Source organism: Lutra lutra, chromosome 17 (assembly GCF_902655055.1).
Source record: "Lutra lutra chromosome 17, mLutLut1.2, whole genome shotgun sequence".
NCBI classification, from domain to species: Eukaryota; Metazoa; Chordata; class Mammalia; order Carnivora; family Mustelidae; genus Lutra; species Lutra lutra.
The window spans coordinates 47,009,047-47,029,743 of NC_062294.1; the positions used below are offsets into that span (position 1 = coordinate 47,009,047).

Below are 20,697 nucleotides of genomic sequence, written 5' to 3' on the forward strand. Positions count from 1 at the left end.
CTGCTTCTCTTACTTTCTCACTCTCTTTTTGTTTCCATTCTTCATCTCCGCCTCTGTCCCTTGATCCCTGTGCCCTCCTGGGTCCTCTCCTGTGTCCTCTGCCCCAACCACTGCAGCAGGCTTCCTAGGAGCCCACCTGAGATGGAGGCCATGTGACCCCGAGTCCGCTCTCAGAGCCTCCTAGCCAACTGGCCTTCCTGGCCCAGGGACCAGATGGTGGTGTTCCAGGCCCCCGCTTGCCAGTCCTCAGGGGCCTGACCAGCTGGTCTGGCTCAGCCACAGGCTCCTGCCTGGGGCGGGTGGGGGAAGCTGGTCTCCTGCCATCAGAGGGGGCCCAGCCAGGGGAAAATGCACTGGAGGCTTTGCAGCTGCTGGGCTGGGTCCCTGGGGACTCCTTACCACCTACTTCACCCCTGAAAGCTCCCCCTACCCCAAGCAAGGCACTTTCTCTGGCTAAGGAAACACCCCCCCCCCCATTCTTTGTGTCATATGTCTTCCTGAGCTCAGTGCAGCCTATGGGGAGAATCGGGGTACAGGAGCGGCAGAGCCAGGGTTTGAAGCCCTCCCATCCCACTGCTGCGCACCCAGGGCAAGTGACCCCTCCTTTCTGAGCCTCCATTCTAGAGAAGCAGAGTGACTGAGAGCCGCTAGGATTTTGTGATTCAAATTGTGGCTGTGGCAGTCTTTACTCTGGACCTGGGACTGCTCTTCTGAGTCTCAGTTTCCCCAACCGGAAAATGGGAAAGCAGCAAGTAGGGATGAGAATGATCTGGGGGTCAAAGCTTGTGTATTCCTACCTACCACGTGGCTAGTGACTGAGGCTTTTTCCCAAGTGGGCTCTTCTGCTTTTGCTTTTTTTTTTTCTTACATTTAATGTCTTTTCACAAAATTAAGATTTAATTCCATACCATAAAATATACTTTTAATGTGTAAAAGTCAGTGGTTTTCATGTATTTGCAAATCACCCCACCCCTCCAAATGCCATTCCCATTAGCCTCCCTCTACCAGTTAACTCCTTCTACGCATCTTCTCTTTGACTATAGATTTGCCCATTTCGGACATTTCATATAAATGGAATCATACAATATGTGGTCCTCGGTGTCTGGCTTCTTTTCCTGAGCAATGTTTTCAAGAGTTATCCTTGCGGTAGAATGTGTCAGTACTTCGTGGCTACTCTGGTTTTGATGTGTGTAAAGCTGGTTTAATTTTTGACAATTCTTAATTTCTTTTTTTTTTAAATATTTTATTTATTTATTTGACAGAGAACACGAGAGAGAGAGAGGAGGAAGCAGGCTCCCTGCTGAGCAGAGAGCCTGATGTGGGGCTCGATCCCAAGGCCCTGGGATCATGACCTGAGCTGAAGGCTGAGGCTTTAACCCACTGAGCCACCCAGGTGCCCCGACAATTCTTAATATCTAATACGGCCCAACACACCAGCCTGGGGATCAGTCCAACAAAGGCAGTAAGCGCACATTTACAGAGACCTACTCTGTGCCAGGCACAGGGCCAGGCGCTGGGATCCAACCATGAACGAAATAAACATCCCCATCTTCCCCCAGCCCCTTATGCTGTGAGGATTACGTAAATTATTCCTAGTCCAGTGCTCAGAGCACTGGCTGGCTTGGGGCAGGCACCAGGATGAGTTACCTAGTATTGTTGTTATGGTAAGAAATATCATGTGAAAAGTGAAAAGACTTTCTTTCCTCTCCACACACACATACATGGTCCCACTTCCCAGGGTGTTTTTCTTCCTTCCTTCCTTCCTTCCTTCCTTCCTTCCTTCCTTCCTTCCTTCCTTTCTTTTTTTTAAGATTTTTATTTATTGAGAGAGAGAGAGCACGAACTGGGGCAGAGGGAGAGGGGGAAGCAGGCTTCCTGCTGAGCAGGGAGCCCAATGCAGGGCTTGATCCCAGAACTCTGAGATCATGACCTGAGCCAAGGACAGGCGCTTAACTGAGTGAGCACCCCCCTCAGTCACCCCGTGGGGGTGTCATTCTTGTCACAGTTTCTTCTATGTCCTGGAAATCTTCCATGCATATGCACACATTCATGTGACATCGGGACAGACCATGCGGACGCTTGCCCTTTTCGCTGGACCAGGTATCCTTCCTTGTCCAAGAATGGATGGATCTCCTGGTTGCATGATATTCCATGGGGTGACTCAAGAGTCTCTCTTTAACCAGCCCTCTGTTGAGAGATGTCTGGGCTGTTTCTAATCTTCCACTAGTGTAAATAGCACCACAGTAGACATCCCCATCCATATGCATTTGAGCCTATGTGTAAATACTTCTGTTGAAAAGAGCCTTCCAGGGGCACCTGGGTGGATGCCTCCGTTAAGCATCTGCCTTCAGCTCTGGTCATGATCCCAGGGTCCTGGGATCGAGCCCTGCCTCAGGCTCCTTGTTCAGCAGGGGATCTGCTCCCTCTCCTTCTGCTCCCCTCCCTGCTTGTGTTCTCTCTCTCTCTCTCAAATAGATAAACAAAATCTAAAAAGAAAGGAAAGGAAAGAGTCCTCCAAATACAATTTGTGGGCCCAAAGGTGTGCACATTAAACTTTTTGAGAGATATTGCCGTAAAAAGGCTGTGGACACCCCTGCATGTTATAGGGATCCTCTCCCCAAGTGGCCCCCATCCTTAAGCATGGTCAAGCTTTCTCACTTCTGCTAATCTGAGAAGTGAAACATACTGTTTTGCAGTTATTTTATTTTTTTAAGATTTTATTTATTTGAGAGAGAAAGAGAGCACGAATAAGGGGCAGGGAGAGGGAGAGGGCGAGGGAGAAGCAGATTCCCTGCCGAACAGGGAGTCCGATGAGGGGCTCGATCCCAGGACCTTGGGATCATGATCCGAGCCAAAGGCAGACACTTAACCAACTGACCCACCCAGGCGCCCCTGTCTTAAAGTTATTTTAATTTGCATTTCCCTTAACATTGAATGAGGTGGAACATCTCTTTGTACATTTAATGACCACCGTCCTTCTGTTTCCTTTGCTCATGTTTGCAAGGAAGGATCCACATTAAGTGGGTGTTCAAAACATGGCATTCTTGCAGAAGTAGAAAAGTGTTAGTCCTGGAATTATTCCATCTCGGGTCACACGGCTCTTGTGGGCATGTTATGGAGAGGTTTTCATCTAGCAGAGAACTGGAACTTAGTAGCATTTCAGATTATGTTTAAGAGTTGCCAGGATTTGAATGCATTTTGATTTTCTACGCATTGGTGCACTGATTTGCCTAGTGAAAAAGGTTTTGGAGTGACTCTTTTATTTTTCTTTGATTTCTGCAGCTTGTAATTGTGCCTTTTGAAAATTCCTTTTATCTGCTTTTGGCTTGTTAAAACGTTTGTTTTTATCCATTTTCATGACTCCTACGGATTGTGAACTGTATCATCTGGAACTCTTTGGGGTGCAGTTCATAGGACTTCAAGCCACAATGACTTAGGGTAATGGGGAGGTTCTTGGCTCACTTTGCTGAAAAACCCACGCAGTAGGCGGCTTCAGGCATGGCTGGATCAGTTCCTCAAATTATGTCCTCCTCAGCAATCTGTCTTCGTTTCTGGGCATTGCTTTTCTCTCTGTTGGCCTCGTTGTCGGGAGCAAGTTGGCAAGTCGGCAACTCCACCCCACACCAGGCCTATGTTCTACCAACTGAGGAACCCCAATGGAAAGAGAGTACCCTCCTGAGTCACACACTTTTCCTGCAAAAGAGGGAAGCGTTTGGGGCGCCTGGGTGGCTCAGTGGGTTAAATGTACAACTCTTGATCTCAGCTCAGGTCTTAAATCTTTTTTTTTTAATATTTAATTAATTTATTTATTTGAGAGAGAGAGAGAGCATGAGCAAGGAGAATGTCAGAGGGAGAAGCAGACTCCCCATGGAGTTGGGAGCCTGATGTAGGACTCGATCCTGGGACTCCATCATCATGACCTGTCAGCTCAGCTCAGGTCTTGAGTTCAGGTGATGAGTTCAAACCCCAGACTGGGCTCCACGGTCAGTGTGGTGCCTACTTAAAAAAATAAATAAATAAATAAATAAGGTTTAGAAGGTGGGCTTTCATTGGCTGATCTTAGGTCACATGCTATCTCTTACCCACCCCACCCCCCAAGCCAGGGTGGTTTCAGTGTTTTGATTGGCTATCTTGGCTCATGTGGCCGCCCTTGGAGCTCTAGGGTTTTCTTAGTCGCTTCAGAGCTTAGGTGTGAGAGGGTCAATAGAGGTGCTGCGGAGAAGGGATGGACCGTAAGCTGGCAAAAACAACAGTTCTGGGCTGCAGAAACTTGGAAGAACGTCTTCACTCGGTTCTTGGATTTTGACTATTGAGTTGCAGTCATTTGCTCTGATCTGTTACCACTTAATTTCATTATTGTAATGTTGTTTTCTTTTATGGCTTTTACCCCCTCTGTTTCGAGTCACACAAGTAATACATAATTATATTCTTTTGGTTAAAGATCTTACTAATGTAGAAGTCTTCAGTGAAACGTAAAGTCTCCCTTAACTGCACCTCCAGTCCCCGCACCCCAAAAGGAACCTCAGTTAAGATTTAGTGTGCATCCTGCTAGCCCCTCTTTCTGTGCATTTCCTAACTACCTATGTGGTTTTTGAATAATTTTAATTTGTAATGTTTAATTTAAAATTTTTAATAATTACATTTTATGGCTCAGACATCAAACACTTTATTAAGAATCCTATGTGATAAGTCTCTCCTTCACCCCTGTCCCCATTCACTGAGTTCCCTCCCCTGCCCATAGGTACCATCTGTGACTAATTTCTTGTTTATTCCAGGGAATTTTTATGCATGCACAACCCATGACAAATATAATATATTCAGCTGTATGTTCTAAGTTGTTTTTTTCTCTTAACAGCAAGTCTTGGCCATTATTCCATACTGATGCGGATTTGTTTAACCATTTCACTCTTGGTGGGCATCATGTTTGTTTCCAGTTGCTTCCCATTATAAACTCTGCTTACAGTGTGATCCTTGGGCAAACATCTTTATGCACATGAGCCAGTATTTCTTTAGTTATATTCCTAGAAGTGGAAGTGCAAGTGCTGGGTCAAAGTATATGAACTTTTTTGCATTTTGATAGGATCTGCCAAATTGCCTTCCAAAAAGGCTCTGCTAATTCATACCACCACTGGCTGACAGCGGCTGAGTGTGCCTGCCCATCTCCCTGCATCTTTGCTAATAATAGATATTATCTGTCTTATACATGGTTGCCAATATGGTGAACAAGAAAGGGTACCTTGTTTTGATTTGTATTTTCCTGCTGATTAGTGAGACTAGGCATCTCTTCTTCATGCTTTTTTTTTTTAAGATTTTATTTACTTATTTGACAGAGAGAGAGATAGCAAGAGAGGGAGCACAAGCAAGGGGAGTGGGAGAGGGAGAAGCAGGCTCCCCGCTCAACGGGGAGCCTGATGTGGGCTTGATCCCAAGACCCCAGGATCACAACCTGAGCCGAAGGCAGACGCTTAATGACTGAGCCACCCAGGCACCCCTTGTGCTTATTTTTATTTCTGTGTGTTGCCTGTTCACTGGGAGAGGTGCATGTTCACACGGGGGCAGTCTTTTTCTTTGCCAGTGACATTCATCTGTGCGTTGATCGAGTCACAACCAAAGACCTATTACATGCCAGACACTGTTCTATGTGCTCAGGAATACTGAGGTCAACCGGCACAAACCCTGCCCTCAAAAAGCTCCCATTCTAAAAAAAAAAAAAGCTCCCATTCTAGAAGCAGGATACCAACAGAAAAGCCACAAGACAGAATTGACTGATGGTGGTAAGTGGAGACAGAGGAAGCAGAATAAAGGGAATTCCTTGATTGTCAAAGAAACTAACTCCTTGTTCTAATAATAGGAGTTATGTTAAATATTTTTTTCAGGTTGTCATTTGCCTTCTCATTACATCTAGGAGTTTTGGTTGATGCAAAAGTATTTCATGTGGCCAAATTTATAAATCTTTCCCTTTATGATTTTTTTTTTTTTTTGGCTGGAAAGATTTTCTCCATCCTAAGATTATAAAAGCATTTGCCCAGGTTTTCTTCTGTGCCTTATGGATTTACTTATTCCATTTAAGTCTTTAATCCATCTGGAATTGTTTTCAGCATAAAGAGGGAGGAAGGGATCCAGCTAAATTGGCCCGTGACCACTCATTGAATAATCCATCTTTTCCTTGGGGATTTGAAATGGCATCTATAAAATGCATGAATTCTCCAGGGTATTTGGGTCTGATTTTGCACTCTGTGTTTATCCCTATGGCATACGCACCACTTAAATCACTATAACTTCATATTTATGACATTTGGAAAGGTTGACTCTTTGGACAAATTACCTAACTTCTCTGGACCTCAGTTTCCACCCCTGTAAAACAGGGATATCACCAAATTTGAAAGGTCGTTCTGAGAATGAACGAATGAATGAATGAATGGGTCACTTTAGCCCAACGGGCCAGGTAAGCTGCTGTGAGAAGGTAATGTTTGAGCTGAAATCTAATTGACAAGGAAGAGCATGCCAGATAGAGGGAATAGAAAAGGCGAAGGCCCTGAGGCAGGAGTAGTTTAGCCTGTGGCGGTATCAGGGAGGAGCCTAGAGCTTCTGGAGGGGATTGGGTAGGGGCCTAGTTGGAAATGGTGCGCCCTGGCGAAGGGTTTGGCTCTCACCATAAAGGCACTGGGGAGCCAGAGCAGGACTGGGAGGGAGGATGGAGCCCTTTGACTGTGCCCCTGTCCCCACAGTCGATGGAGTCGCAGGTGGAGGAGTGGTACCGCGAGGTGGGAGAGTTGCAGGCGCAGACCGCCGCCCTGCCGCTGGAGCCGGCCAGCAAGGAGCTGGTGGGCGAGCGGCAGAACGCGGTGGGCGAGCGCCTGGTGCGCCTGCTCGAGCCCTTGCAGGAGCGCCGCCGCCTGCTGCTCGCCTCTAAGGAGCTGCACCAGGTGGCGCACGACCTTGACGATGAGCTGGTGAGGAGGGGTGCGGGGACTGGGGCGAGGCCGGGGTAAAGCGGAGGAGATGGTTGCAGCGGCTGGGATGGGATGGGAGGCGGCGGGAGAGCCCCGGGCCCGCGGGGCGTGGAGGTTGGGAGTGAGGGTGGGACCGTGGGACCTTGGCGAGTTCAAGGGCGGAGCTGGCTGGGAGACCTTCCCCCTGACCCACTGGGAGACCTTCCCCTTGACCCGAGGCTAGACTCAGTCATCCAGTCCTTCCCTCCCTTACTCATTTGCTCCTTCACTTATCCACTCATTCATTCGTTCATTCATTCATTCACTTTTTCCACATTTACTCACTTTCATTCATTCATTGGTTTATTCATTGACTCATCTTCATTCTTTCCTCCACTGACTTACTGCTGTTTGTTATTCACTCATCCCTCATTCATTCCTCATTTAGTCACTCGCTTCCTGATCTGCTCATTCATTCTTTCACTCACTAATTTGTTCATTCGCTTGATCCTTATGGGTCAAGCTCTGTACTTGGATGATGCTGGGGTCACAGGGGGACCAAGACAGATCCCATTCCTACCCATAGAAGGTTCAAGAATCCGAAGGGGAAAAGGCACTTACCTCCCGACAGTGACAACTCAGGGTGGGTTGGGCTGTTATGAGGAAGTTTAGGAGGCTGGGGGAGCCGAGAGGAGGCAATGGGCCAAAGTCAGGGAGGGTTTCCTAGAGGAGGGGATGTCTTGAGTTGAGACATGAAGGAAGAGTCCCCATTAGCCTGCTGAGGGAGAGGGAAGGGAGTTGCAGGACTCAAGACCTTCCCGTGCCAAAGACAGAGGTAAGCAAGCCTGTGTGGTGTGGCTTACAGTTTAATTGAGATGCAGTGGTCTTTGGGTGCATTCTCCCCTTGACTTGCTCCCTGCATCCTTTCCAGGCATGGGTCCAGGAGCGACTGCCACTGGCCATGCAGACGGAGCGAGGCAGTGGCTTACAGGCTGTCCAGCAGTACATCAAAAAGAACCAGGTGAGCAGAGCCAGAGGGAGGATGTGGGTTAGGGCACATTCGGAGACAAGTGAGGAAAAAACAGCTCAAAGTGGTTAAAACCAAAATTTGTTGGCTCTTGTGATTGAGAAGAGTGTGGACAGCAGGCATAGCTGCATCCAGGTCCTTCCATGATGTCATGAATCTTGCAACTCCATTTGTGTGTGTGTGTGTGTGTGTGTGTGTGTGTGTGTGTGTGTGTATTTCTGTGTTAGCTTTGGTCTCAGGTCAACTCTCTCCTCTCTTGATAGTGAAAGACCTCTAACAGATTCAAGTGTACATCCCACCAGCAGAACTGAAGGGGATTTCTCCCTCTCTCTCTTTCCCTTTCAATAATTTCAGCAGTAGTCCCAGGAATAACTCCTATGGGCTCAACTTGAGTCCTATGCCCATCCCTGAACTAATCATGGTGGCTCAGGGGCCACTCTTGGTGGTGTCAGCCTTCACTTAATTACCTGAGCTGAGATGGAGACGGGGTTCCCCGGAGGAAAGTCAGGGTCCTGTGAGAAACAGTAAGGAGAATAGCTTATTGGAAAAGGAAAAGCAACAACAAGTAAGAACTCAAACCACCCACAGAGAGAAAGGACAGAGATGATCAGCGAAAGAACCTTGACTCCTAATAGTGTCCGTTCCACTCATGGAAGGGGAGCTCTTGAGCCCCTAAGATCTCTGGATCTCTGTTCCCCTCCCTGGGCCTCAGTTCCACATCTAAAAAAGCAGAGAGTTGGTCTAGAGCAGTGGTTTTCAAATCCCTTAGCAGAGGAACTTTTTGGGTGAACCCGCTCATTCACCAAACCCAGTGTAAGATGCATGAGAGAGGAATGAATAATACTAATACTAATAATTACAGATTAATTAAAGACTTACTGTGTGCCAGGTACACAGGTAGGGGGTTATGTGTGGGTCTTTGAAAATTTAATCCCCACAATGACCTTATCAGGTAGGTCTTCTCATTACTCTCCTTTACCAAAAAATGTGAGCTGGGAGAACAGACACTGGAGGATGGTAAGGAGGTGGGCTTACAAATGATTCTCAAGGTTTGTGACCATGCTGCCCCAGATGGAGTTCTTTAAGAGGCAGGAGGATTTTGTGTTTTTTTTTTAACTTTCATTTTTCTATTTTGCTGAAAACACTCTTGGCTGTGGTTTTTTTTTTTTTTAAGATTTTATTAATTTATTTGCGAGAGGCGCACACATGTGCACGAGCAGGGCACGAGGCAGAGGGAGAGTGAGAAGCCAACTGCGCTCATCCTGGGCTCTATCCCAGGACCCTGAGGTTATGACTGAGCCAAAAGACAGATGCTTAACAGACTGAGCCACCCAGAGACCCCAGAAAACTCTCATGACTGTTGTCAGTGTTGAGGACTATTAGGACTGGCCCATCCTTTTCATTGTTGACAGAAGTGCTCAAGTGCACTTCACGCTTATCACTGCGGTGGGGGTGGGGGCCCTGTGTGTGCGCAGGAGTGCTGGATGCTTCTGAGCCCATGGAGGGCTAACAGCAGCTAGTACTGACTGAGCACCTACTGTATGCCTGCTCAGCTCTGAGTCCTCCAAGGCACAACAGCCCCATGAGGTGGACATTAAGCACCCCCTCCCACCAGCCACAGGGCAGTCTGGGAAGTTGGCAAGTTCCTTAAGCTCTCTGTACCTCAGTTTCCCCGTCTGTAAAGTGAGACAGAGTACTGGAGGGGCAGTGAGGACTGGAGGAGTGGCCACATCCTGCAAAGCCCTTGTTTAGCCAAGTGCCTGGCAGGTGGCAGGCACTCAGGGTCGCCCCTTAGCACCTCTGTTTGCAAGTTGAGGAAACTGAGGCACAGGAGAAGCTAAGTAAGGTGTGTGCCAAGTCCAGGGCTGGTAGAGGGAACCTTTTGGGCTGATGGAAATGTTTCATATCTCGACCTGGGCACGTTGTACCCGCGCATGAACGTGTTGAACTGTACCCCCAAAGACGTGCACACCTCACTGCACAGGAGATACATGCGCACTGCCCCCCAGCAGCCTGATTCTCAGTCCTTTCAGCCATTAGAGGGTATCTTACACCACCAGGCATCTTGGTTGAGAGCACAGTGTCTGGAGCCTGCTTGCTGTGTTCAAATCCTGTCCTCCCCTTACTAACTGCTTGTTCCCAGGCGATGAACTGCTGCTCTCCGTGTCCGTTTTGCCACCTGCAGCAGGGGTTTGTGAGTGAGCTAGGAACAGCGAACTGCCTTGGCGGTGCCTGCTGCATCGGGGCGATCAGTGGCGGGTTCCCTTGGTGGAATGTGCCAGTCTCCGAGGCGCACGCGGGCTACCCCGATCCCCGGGGCCTCGGAATGCTCCTCTCCACCACACTCCCACCTCCCATCCCCAGGGCCTGCGGCGAGAGATCCAGGCGCACGGGCCACGGCTGGAGGAGGTGCTGGAGCGCGCGGGCGCGCTGGCATCACTGCGCAGCCCTGAGGCGGAGGCCGTGCGTCGCGGCCAGGAGCAGCTGCAGGGCGCCTGGGCCGGACTGCGGGAGGCGGCCGAGCGGCGGCAGCAGGTGCTGGACGCCGCCTTCCAGGTGGAGCAGTACTACTTCGACGTGGCCGAGGTGGAGGCGTGGCTGGGCGAGCAGGAGCTGCTCATGATGAGTGAGGACAAGGGCAAGGTGCGCCCGGGCTGGGGGTGTGGGGGGCCTGGGGGCGCTGGAGCCGGGGGCCGGCCGCTGCCGCCTCATCGCGGGCGCCGTGTGCCCCCAGGACGAACAGAGCACCCTGCAGCTGCTCAAGAAGCACCTGCAGCTGGAGCAGGGCGTGGAGAACTACGAGGAAAGCATCGCGCAGCTGTCGCGCCAGTGCCGGGCGCTGTTGGAGATGGGGCACCCGGACAGGTGGGCGGGTGGGGAGGAGGGATTGGGGCCAGGCAGGGGCGGGGCCAGTTCTTAAGGAAGGGTCGGGAAGGATCTGAAGCTTCACTATTGGAAATTGGGACACGCCCCAATTGGACGTTGGAGTGGGAGGGGCGCTCACTGCCAGGAGCTGGAGCCCTGGGATTTCAGCATGTGGGTGGGGCTGCGAATGGAGGGGCGGTGCCCAGGGATGCTGAGAGGATGGGACCAAGGGTATGGGGAGATGATGTCTCAGACTGAGGAGAGAAGGAAGAGCTCAGGACAGGGAAGGGTCCTTTCCTATGCAGTGTCTGGGAGGACGGAATAGCTGGGAGTGCTGTGATTGGGCATAGCCGGATACCTTCTAGTATGGGGCCTCCCTGAGGCCAGGAGTAGGGGCCATATCTGGGAGTCCTGGGCTAGGGGTGAGACCTGAGAGGGGGCACAGGGCTAGACCTCTGTCCTCCAAAGCCAGGAGATGGCCTGGAGCTGAGATGGGCTGGCTGGGGACCCAAGTAGGGAGTCAGCAGCCCCACCCAGGCCACTGGAGGGGTAGGGAATGGGACACAGAGAGACTGGGGGAAGAGGGAGCCTTGAACTTGTCAAGCTTAGGGAAGCAAAGTTTTCCCAGAGTGCTCAGCTGCAAGTATTGGGTTCACTGAATCAAAGCCTTGCAGAAAACAGAGGCCCCCATGAAGGAGTCTGAACTGAAGGATGAGAGGACAGACACACAGCCTTACCCCAACAGGGGGTGTCCGGGGGGGGTGTCTCAGCTCTGTGCTGGAAGTCTCAGGGGGCTCCGTCCCTGCCCCTCCCTGTCCCCCATCAGCGAGCAGATCAGCCGCCGGCAGTCTCAAGTGGACCGTCTGTACGTGGCACTCAAGGAGCTGGGGGAGGAACGCAGGGTGGGCCTGGAACAGCAGTATTGGCTCTACCAGCTCAGCCGGCAGGTGGACGAGCTCGAGCACTGGATCGCGGAGAAGGAGGTGGTGGCCGGCTCGCCCGAGCTTGGCCAGGACTTTGAGCATGTCACGGTGAGCTTCGCCGGTAATAATATTAATACTACTGCATATGCAACGAAGCTTCTCTGGCCTCAGTTTCCCCAGCCATAATGTGAGGATAATAACAGCCCCCACCTCCTGGCTCTTCTGGGAGCCCCAAGATTCGCCATAGTTTGAAGTGCTTAGGAAGTGTTAGTTACTATCATGTGCTTATTTTTCTTGTTACTGTTATAGCTACAGCGGGAGCACTTCCCCTTTATATCATGACCGCCATGGTCAGCATGATTATTATTACTCTTACCTGCTACAAAATGGCAGGCTGGAGGGGGCTTGGGTGCACAGGACCTTTGCCCATGCCATGTACCCTGGCGGGGGCAGGTGCTGCAGGAGAAATTCTCAGAGTTCGCCAATGAGACGGGCACCGCAGGGCGGGAGCGGCTGGCGGCCGTGAACCAGATGGTGGATGAGCTGATCGAGTGCGGCCACACGGCGGCAGCCACCATGGCCGAGTGGAAGGATGGGCTGAATGAGGCCTGGGCTGAGCTGCTGGAGCTTATGGGCACTCGGGCCCAGCTGCTGGCCGCCTCTCGGGAGCTGCATAAGTTCTTCAGCGATGCCCGAGAGCTGCAGGGACAGATCGAGGAAAAGCGGAGGCGGCTGCCCCGTCTGACTGCCCCGCCTGAGCCGAGACCCAGTGCCAGCTCCATGCAGCGGACCCTGCGTGCTTTTGAGCATGATCTGCAGCTCCTTGTGTCCCAGGTGGGGTGCCGGCGGCCGAGGGGGGAGGTGGGAGGGCCTGGGTGGCATGGCCGAGGGGTGCTGGGCAACAGAGCAGATGGAAATTAGACAGTGGAGCAGGTGAAAACAGACCAGAGAACAGGCAGAAGCAAGATGATGGGGCAGGTAGAAAACCCACTGATTGCATGGTGCCCAGAAGTCAGACAGTGTCCGGAAAATGTGGCTGAGTATGTCTGATAGAAATGGGACACTGTTTCCAGTGGAGACTGGGCAGGGCTTCTCCCAGAAACTGTGAAGGGAATCTTATCCAAATCCAGATGGAGAGCCTAAAGGAAATTTCGGAGGCTTCAGAGACACGTGGCGTGGGGCAGATAGAGATTAGATAGCAGGCCTCTGATGGAAATGATATGATCTTCCTGCAAGAGATTCGATGGGGGTGGATTTTAATGGACATGGTAAGAGAGCCAAAAGAAATCGGGCTGTGAATCTGACAGGAGTTGGGAGGCGGATCTGAGAAATCAGATGGAAAGGAGGCTGTGGGCCGGAATAGAGCTCCCATGGCCCAACCAGGGAAATTGGGCTGCGGGTCCAGCAGAAAGCAGAAAACGGGACAATCATCTTTATGGGAACCATCCAGCTGACTGTTAGGAATCGGGCAGAGAGACTGACAGGGATTAGGTGGCGGGTCTCATAGAAAGAGGGCGGTCACTCCAAAAGAAATAAGGCAGTTGAACCAGTGAGCAATGGGTCTGCTAGAACGCACGTGGTACAACCAACAAATTGAGCCGGGGACCCAACAGGAACTGAGTAGCCATTTTGAAGGGAACTGGGCAGTAGATAGCGGTAAGAGAGAGACTCAGCTGTGGGATCACGAGGCTCCCCGCACCCAGCCAGCCAATGGGGGAAGGAGGGCGGAGCCCGGACCCTACGGAGGGGCTGGGGCTGGACCTGGCTTGCCCAGCAGGTGCGGCAGCTCCAAGAGGGGGCAGCCCAGCTGCGGACGGTGTACGCGGGGGAGCACGCGGAGGCCATAGCCAGCCGGGAACAGGAGGTGCTGCAGGGCTGGAAGGAGCTGCTGGCCGCCTGTGAGGACGCCCGCCTGCATGTCAGCTCCACGGCCGACGCCCTGCGATTCCACAGCCAGGCCCGTGACCTTCTTTCCTGGATGGACGGCATCGCCAGCCAGATCGGATCAGCCGACAAACCCAGGTGCCCCCCCCCCCCCGCGGGCTTCCTACCTGCCACCCCCCAGCCTGTCAACCGTCCCCTGCCCATAAGAAATCACAACAGCCAACACCTGGGGGGCCCCTGGAGGGCACCGGGGGGGGGGGCAGGCACTGTACTAAATGCTTCATGTGTATTAGGACCCCTTGTCATGCCTGGCCCCGGCAACTCACAGCATAGGGTATCCTCCTGCTTTCTGGCCTTCCCAGATGCCCTGCACTGCCCTCCCAGTGGGAGGGGGCTGAACTTGGGATAGGGACAGCGACGTGTGGGGCTGTTATTTGTGGGTTAACCTAGCCAGTAGTGGGCACGGACTTATTGCTGATGTGACAGTCTGATGTGAACTCTCCCACAGTGATGGGGACCAAGGGTCTTTCCATTACTTGGCCCTGGGAGTGACATTCAGCTACAGCGGAGGAAAAGATCATGTGGGAGCTTTCGGGGACTAAACCTACACCCACATTCTGTCAGCCCGGTAACCCTAACCTGTCTGCCTGCAGGGCTGGGGAACATAGGCCAGTGGTGTGTCTGGGAAGACAGGAAATTTCGAGAGTGGTGGACACAGAGCATTATTTCCATGACTGTGGGGACTTGCCTGAGTTCATTTACTCAGCAAATACTTACCAAATGCCCGCCCTGTGCTAGACGGGGAGCAAGGCCCAGCTGCTGTCCTGGTTCAGCTTACATTCTGCAGGGTGGGCACAAGTAACCCATAAATTAAAAAGCAACTAACATTATTTCAGACAGCAATAAGTGCTCTGAAGGCAAATAAAACAAAGGGGATGTGGGTCTCATGGGCAAGGCCTCTCCAAGGATGGGATGTGGGCATGGAAACCTTGATGAAGTGATGGTGAGTTGGGTAAAGTTTTGGGGGGAAGGGCTTTCCAGATGGAGGGACCAACAAGTGCAAAGACCCCGAGGTAGGTTGTGGTCATGCATGCTTGAGGAAGAGCCAGACCATCCTTTTGGTTGGATGGAGTGAGTGAGGTGGGGGGCTTAGCATAAGGTCACGCCAGATGCCTTGTGGGAAGAGTATGGTGAGAAAAGGGTAGAAACAGGTGGACCAGCCAGGAGGCCATTGCTATAATCCTGGTGAGAGGTGGGGTGGCTTGTGGCTTGGTGCAGTCTGATGGTTGTACAGAGAGGGAGAAGTGATTCATTTTAGGAATTAACATCTTTTCATTTTGAAAAACTTCAAATATACCCAGAAGTAGCAAGAACAGTAGAATGACAGCCCCTACCCCTACATGCAGAGTAAACATCCGTCAATATCTGGTCCTTCCTCTTTCATCCGTATCCTCCCCGACTCCCCGCCACCCCTCACTGAGTTCTTTTAAAACAAAACCTCAGGTTTCACATCATTTCACAGGGTCCTTTAATGTTATAAATATACAGTGTGACTGATGGATTAGCTTCAGGGGCTGAGAGAAAAAAGAAAAGACGAGTTATGGATGAATGACGGGTGAATTTACTGAGCTGGAGAATTTCAGGGGAGAGTACTTTGAGGAAATAGGAGAGAATCAAAGAGATCATTCTAGACATACCAAGTCTTAGGTAGGCATCTTATAATGTGGGACCTTCAGAAATAAGTTTGAATTTAAAAAAAAAGAAGTTTGGACATAGTAAGTCTTATAAAGCTATATTTGCTGACTGGTGGAACCTTCAGGAATTTTGGATTTGTTTCGGACACATGAGAGCTCAGAACAGTCCAGTGGTTATGTAACACAAGCCACAAATGTGAGCCACGTAGAGAATTTAAGATTTTCTTGTAACCACATCAAAAAAAGGGTACAAAGAAGCAAGCAAAAATTAATTTTAGCACTTCATTTTATTTAACCCTGTAAGCCCCAAGTATGATCACTTCAACATATAGTCAAAATTCAGATTATTGAGAGGTGCCTGCCTGGCTCAGTCAGTAGAGCATGTGACTCACCCTTGATCTTGGGGTCATGAGTTCAAGCCTCATGCTGCGGGTAGAGCTTACTTTATGAAAAATTAAAAATATTAAAAAAAACATAAAAGTATTGAGATATTTTACAGTCCTCAAAATTCGGTGTGTGCTCTACATTTCCACACATTTCAGTTCAGACCAGCCACACTTCCAGGGCTGGGTTTCTTACCCGTGTCTAGTGGCGACCTAGCGTTTGGTTAGCACAGACGTGGAATGCTCAGATCACTGACTGGTCTTCAGAGGCATAGCTTCAAAAAAATGAGAACAAAAATGGACTTTGAAGTCTGAGGTTAGAATCATCAAAGTGTGACATTCTAGCACCTCAGCAAAAGTTGGAATCCCTGAGAACCTGCTCCGAGAAGGTGGGTGTCCTGTCCTAAGATGCTCAGGGAATTGGGCTCCCCGGAAGTTGCATCTGTCATGGCGGCCGGGGGCGGCTACCTGAGACTCAGATTCCCCCCCCCCCCACCCCCGACCACCACCACCACCACCACCACAGGGATGTGTCTTCAGTGGAGGTGCTCATGAACTACCACCAGGGCCTGAAGACGGAGCTGGAGGCCCGGGTGCCCGAGCTGACGGCCTGCCAGGAGCTCGGGCGCTCTCTGCTGCTCAACAAGAGTGCCATGGCTGATGAGGTGGGCAGGGGCGCTGGGGGGTCCCCCTCTGCCCTCCGTGCCCATTGCTGTGGGAGCCCCCCCCTTGACACCTTTCCTACCCATGCGCCACTCGCAGATCCAGGCACAGCTGGACAAGCTGGGAACCAGAAAGGAAGAGGTGTCAGACAAGTGGGACCGCCATTGGGAATGGCTGCAGCAGAGTGAGTGGGGACCCGGACACACGGGGCTCAAGGGCACAGGGACACGCTCCATCCAGCATGTTTGGAAAGGCCTAGAGGGTGACACAGCCTGCTTTGCACACCACTCGTGGGTGCCCCACCGCAAACAGAAGGCCTGGGAGAGTGGACAGGAGGAACGCCTTGCCATTAAATACCTAGAGGCAGACACCCAGGGGAGAAGCCAATGACCTCAGAAATCCCCCCAGCCCGCCCTCAGTCCTGCAGAACCCAGAATGGCCAGGGCTGGGATACAGAAAGCCAGAGGGTGTGGAGGGCGAGAGAAGACAGCCAGCGCCCTGTGAAGGGCCCCCATCACTCTTACAACCCTGATGTCTCCCCTCAGTGCTGGAAGTGCACCAATTTGCCCAGGAGGCCGTGGTGGCCGATGCCTGGCTGACAGCCCAAGAGCCAATCCTGCAGAGCCGGGAGCTGGGCAGCAGCGTGGATGAGGTGGAACAGCTTATCCGGAGACATGAGGCCTTCCGCAAAGCAGCTGCCGCCTGGGAAGAAAGGTTCAGCTCCCTGCGGCGCCTGACCACGGTCAGCACCCCAGATCCTGCCCCAGCCACCCCCATACCCATCCCTCTATGTGTGACTCGGCACTGGTCTGAGGCTGAGACAGATTCTTACTGGGCTCCCAGTCCAGTGGGGGAAGGGGGAACACCCTTGTCACCAGACAGTGACAGACAGTGACAGGGCTGGGATGGGGGAAACACAGGGGGCTGTGGGAGCCCAGAAGCATTTGTCTTGGTTTGGGGAGCTCTGATCTGAGACTTGAAGAATGAGAGGAGGTCCTGGGTTGGGGGGACATTCAGGAAGGAGGTGATGGAGTCAGAAAGGCACCTAGAGAAAGTGATGATTTAGGCTTAGGCGATTTTTTTTTTTTTAAGATTTTATTTATTTGACACAGACACAGCAAAAGAGGGAACACAAGCAGGGGGAGGGGAGTGGGAGAGGGAGAAGCAGGCTTCCTGTATTTGACAGATCACAAGTAGGCAGAGAGAGAGAGAGAGCGAGAGAGGAGGAAGCAGGCTCTCCGATGAGGAAAGAACCCAATGAGGGTTTGATTGCAGGACCCTGAGATCATGATCTGAGAAGAAGGCAGAGGCCTTAACCCACTGAGCCACCCAGGCACCGCGGATTTAGGCAATTCTTAACACTATATGCCAAGGAAAATAGGAATTAAGTTCCCAGCAGGGAAAAAGCATGGGTTCAGGCCCGCACAACCTTACTTTTTCAGTAATAGAAACTACTAAACTGTGCAGGAAGGCAGACAACCCACAGGGGTCTTCCCAGACCACCCCCCCCAAAACACACACACGCCCCTCTACCTGACCCTGGCCCTCCGTTCCCAGATAGAGAAACTCAAGGCGGAGCAGAGCAAGCAGCCCCCCACCCCTCTGCTGGGGCGCAAGTTCTTTGGAGACCCCACGGAACTGGCGGCCAAAGCAGCGCCCCTCCTGCGGCCAGGGGGCTACGAGAGGGGCCTGGAGCCCCTGGCTCGCCGGGCCTCGGACACACTGTCGGCGGAGGTGCGGACCCGCGTGGGGTACGTGCGCCAGGAGCTCAAGCCTGAGCGCCTCCAGCCGCGCATCGACCGGCTGCCGGAGATCCCGGGGAGGGTGGAGCCCCTGGCCCCGCCTTCGGTACCAGAGGATGTGGCAGAGACCCCGGGGACCCTCCCGGTGGCGGAGCAGGTCCGGCCGCGGCCAGAGCGCCAGGAGTCAGCTGATCGCGCTGAGGAGCTGCCCAGGAGGCGGCGACCGGAGCGACAGGACACCGCCGATCAATCCGAGGAGGCTTCGCGGAGGCGTCGGCCAGAGCGGCAGGAGTCTGCGGAGCACGAGGCGGCACACAGCCTCACTCTGGGCCGCTACGAGCAGATGGAGCGGCGGCGCGAGCGGCGAGAGAGGCGGTTGGAGAGGCAGGAGTCCAGCGAGCAGGAGATGCCAACCAGAGGAGAGCTGGCCAAGGGGTGAGGCCCCCGTGTGCCCCGGGGAGTGAGGGAAAGGGGATGCAGAGTACCTGGAGCCACGCAGACCCGACCCAATGGACAGGGCTTACAAGGTTCAGAACTGCTTCAGATACTGTCATGGTACGCGTTTTGCAGAGGGGTAAGCTGGGGCTGAAAGGGATTAGGAGGGTTGCCCCTTGTCTCACAGCTAGGTGGCCTGGGCAGGAATTTTGTCCTCTCTGCACCTCAGTTTCTCTACTGGGCTAGTGGTGGGACCATCTTCTCCCTGAGCAGAGATAAGACTTTTCATCGTAGTCTTTCTCAACAGGGAGCTGCTGTCATCTCCATTTTGTGGAGGCTCAGAAAGGCCAAATCACTCAGTTTGGGTGAAGCAGGACTGGAACCCAGGCCTTTCAGACCTCAGTGTTAACCAGTGTGAGGAGCGGATTGAGCCAACCGGCTGTGTCCCCAGAAAGAGGCATTTGGTCAGATATGTTTGGAGACAATGACTTCTTGACTCCTTTTTAATTTTGTATATCATGAGCAGTTGCCAGACATGGCCCAATTATCTATGGTGTACATCTCAGAAAGGCAGCTTGCCCAAGCGACCAGGGGCCTTGCATCTCAGGCGCCTCCAGCCAACCAGGCTGGTCCCTGGGAGAGGGCATCCCAGTTCCATTGGGTCTTTTGGCCTCCCCCTCCCAGGAAGGCCACCCTAGCTGACATTGTGGAGCAGCTGCAGGAGAAAGAAGCAGGCCCAGGGCTCCCTGTTGGGGTAAGTTGAGCCTCAGGATGGGGGGCAGGGGTATGGGGAACCCTCTCCAACCACCAGCAGGTGTCAGGACCCAGAAGCACCAATGCCTAGACCTGCTTTCCCCAAATCTGAGCCCTGCAGAGATTCTCAGGGGATGATGGGGAGATCCCCCAGATGCCTCCCACAATCTGAAAATTTCTCCTTTAGAAAGAGAAGGCCAGCAGCCTAAGGAGACTCCTACCCCCCTCTACACACAGACTGCACACTCTTCCCACATCTCTTCTGGGGTCTCAGATATCGTCACAGACACACACACACACACAAAGTCCCAGATTCCTCCTACAGACAACTGGGACATCAACCTCCCCGCATCCCCACTTCTGTAGATCTAGTGCTTTCCTCCCCAACCTTGAGAGCGATTCCAAATCTAGGAGTCCTGACAGTCTCACTCCCAACACCGGTGGGGCCCCTAAAAGTTAAGCCTCCAGCCCTGAGGTCCTCCCATACTCGCCTCCAAGACAGATGGGACCCCTAGACCCATGAATCCCCCTGAGAGATGGCCCCAACAGCCCCCTATGGACAGCACCCCTCTTCCCCCTCCCTTCACACAGCCGTCGCTGCCTCAGCCTCGCGAGCTTCCCCCAGGCCGCCTGCCCAACGGGCTTGAGCCGCCCGAGCGGACACCTCGGCCGGACCGGCCGCGGGCGCGTGACCGGCCCAAGCCGCGACGGCGGCCGCGGCCCAGAGAGGGTGGTGAGGGCGGGGGAAGCCGGCGCTCGCGCTCCGCCCCGGCCCAGGGCGGCTCCGCCCCCGTGCCTCCGCCACCGCCCACTCACACAGTACAGCACGAGGGCTTCCTGCTGCGCAAGCGCGAGCTCGACGCTAACCGCAAGTCGTCCAACCGGTGAGCGTGTGGGCGGGGTTTTGGAAGGCGGGTCCCAAGCTCAGAGTATCCAATAAGTGACTAGATGGGGCCTTGAGGAGGGGGGGTGGTACTAAACTTCAGGGAATCTAACGGGTGGTGGGAGTAGGAGGGGCCTCGAGGGGGCGGGGTTAACATCAAGCGCTCAAATCTATGAACTGGAGGCGCGGGACCTAAACTTAGAGTGTCCAGTGGGCGAGGGGGTGGAGCTTAGGTGGGAGCTGGATCGGAAGGAAACGTTCCGAGTGCAAATAAGCTGCAATCCAAACTCATAGCAATAAATTCAGGAGTTAACTAGAAATTAGAGAAAGTTGGATTATGGGGTCCAGTCTACATAGTTCCAATGGCTTGTGAGGTGGAGCCTGGAGAGGTCATCCAACCAATGAATGGGGTGGGGCCACCCTCGAAATTTCAAATTGTTGGAGTGGGCGGAAAAGGTCTGAAAAGGGGCAGAGCCCGAGGTCTGAGGTCTGGGGCACATGTAGATATCCAAA

At 52.6% G+C, this 20,697-nt stretch overlaps 1 protein-coding gene and 1 long non-coding RNA gene across 8 annotated transcripts in view; both read left to right on the plus strand.

Annotated features, from left to right (window-relative positions):
* SPTBN4 (spectrin beta, non-erythrocytic 4) overlaps nt 1-20,697 on the plus strand; it is a 70,567-nt gene that overhangs the window by 46,635 nt on the left and 3,235 nt on the right. For 6 of the 7 annotated variants that reach the window (XM_047710550.1, XM_047710551.1, XM_047710552.1 and 3 more), the window contains 13 exons: nt 6,729-6,953; nt 7,864-7,953; nt 10,324-10,602; nt 10,694-10,824; nt 11,651-11,855; nt 12,201-12,581; nt 13,525-13,769; nt 16,235-16,373; nt 16,471-16,555; nt 16,917-17,113; nt 17,929-18,548; nt 19,233-19,302; nt 19,893-20,185. In XM_047710550.1, coding sequence (XP_047566506.1) covers nt 6,729-6,953; nt 7,864-7,953; nt 10,324-10,602; nt 10,694-10,824; nt 11,651-11,855; nt 12,201-12,581; nt 13,525-13,769; nt 16,235-16,373; nt 16,471-16,555; nt 16,917-17,113; nt 17,929-18,548; nt 19,233-19,302; nt 19,893-20,185 — 2,960 coding nt within the window. Of the gene's footprint in view, nt 1-6,728; nt 6,954-7,863; nt 7,954-10,323; nt 10,603-10,693; nt 10,825-11,650; nt 11,856-12,200; nt 12,582-13,524; nt 13,770-16,234; nt 16,374-16,470; nt 16,556-16,916; nt 17,114-17,928; nt 18,549-19,232; nt 19,303-19,488; nt 20,186-20,697 lie in introns of those variants that run through there. The other variant, XM_047710554.1, reaches the window with a different exon arrangement.
* LOC125088936 (uncharacterized) lies at nt 1,852-5,242 on the plus strand. Its single transcript, XR_007123817.1, has 3 exons — nt 1,852-1,981; nt 3,536-3,541; nt 5,232-5,242. It is a non-coding gene; the product is annotated as an uncharacterized LOC125088936 (long non-coding RNA).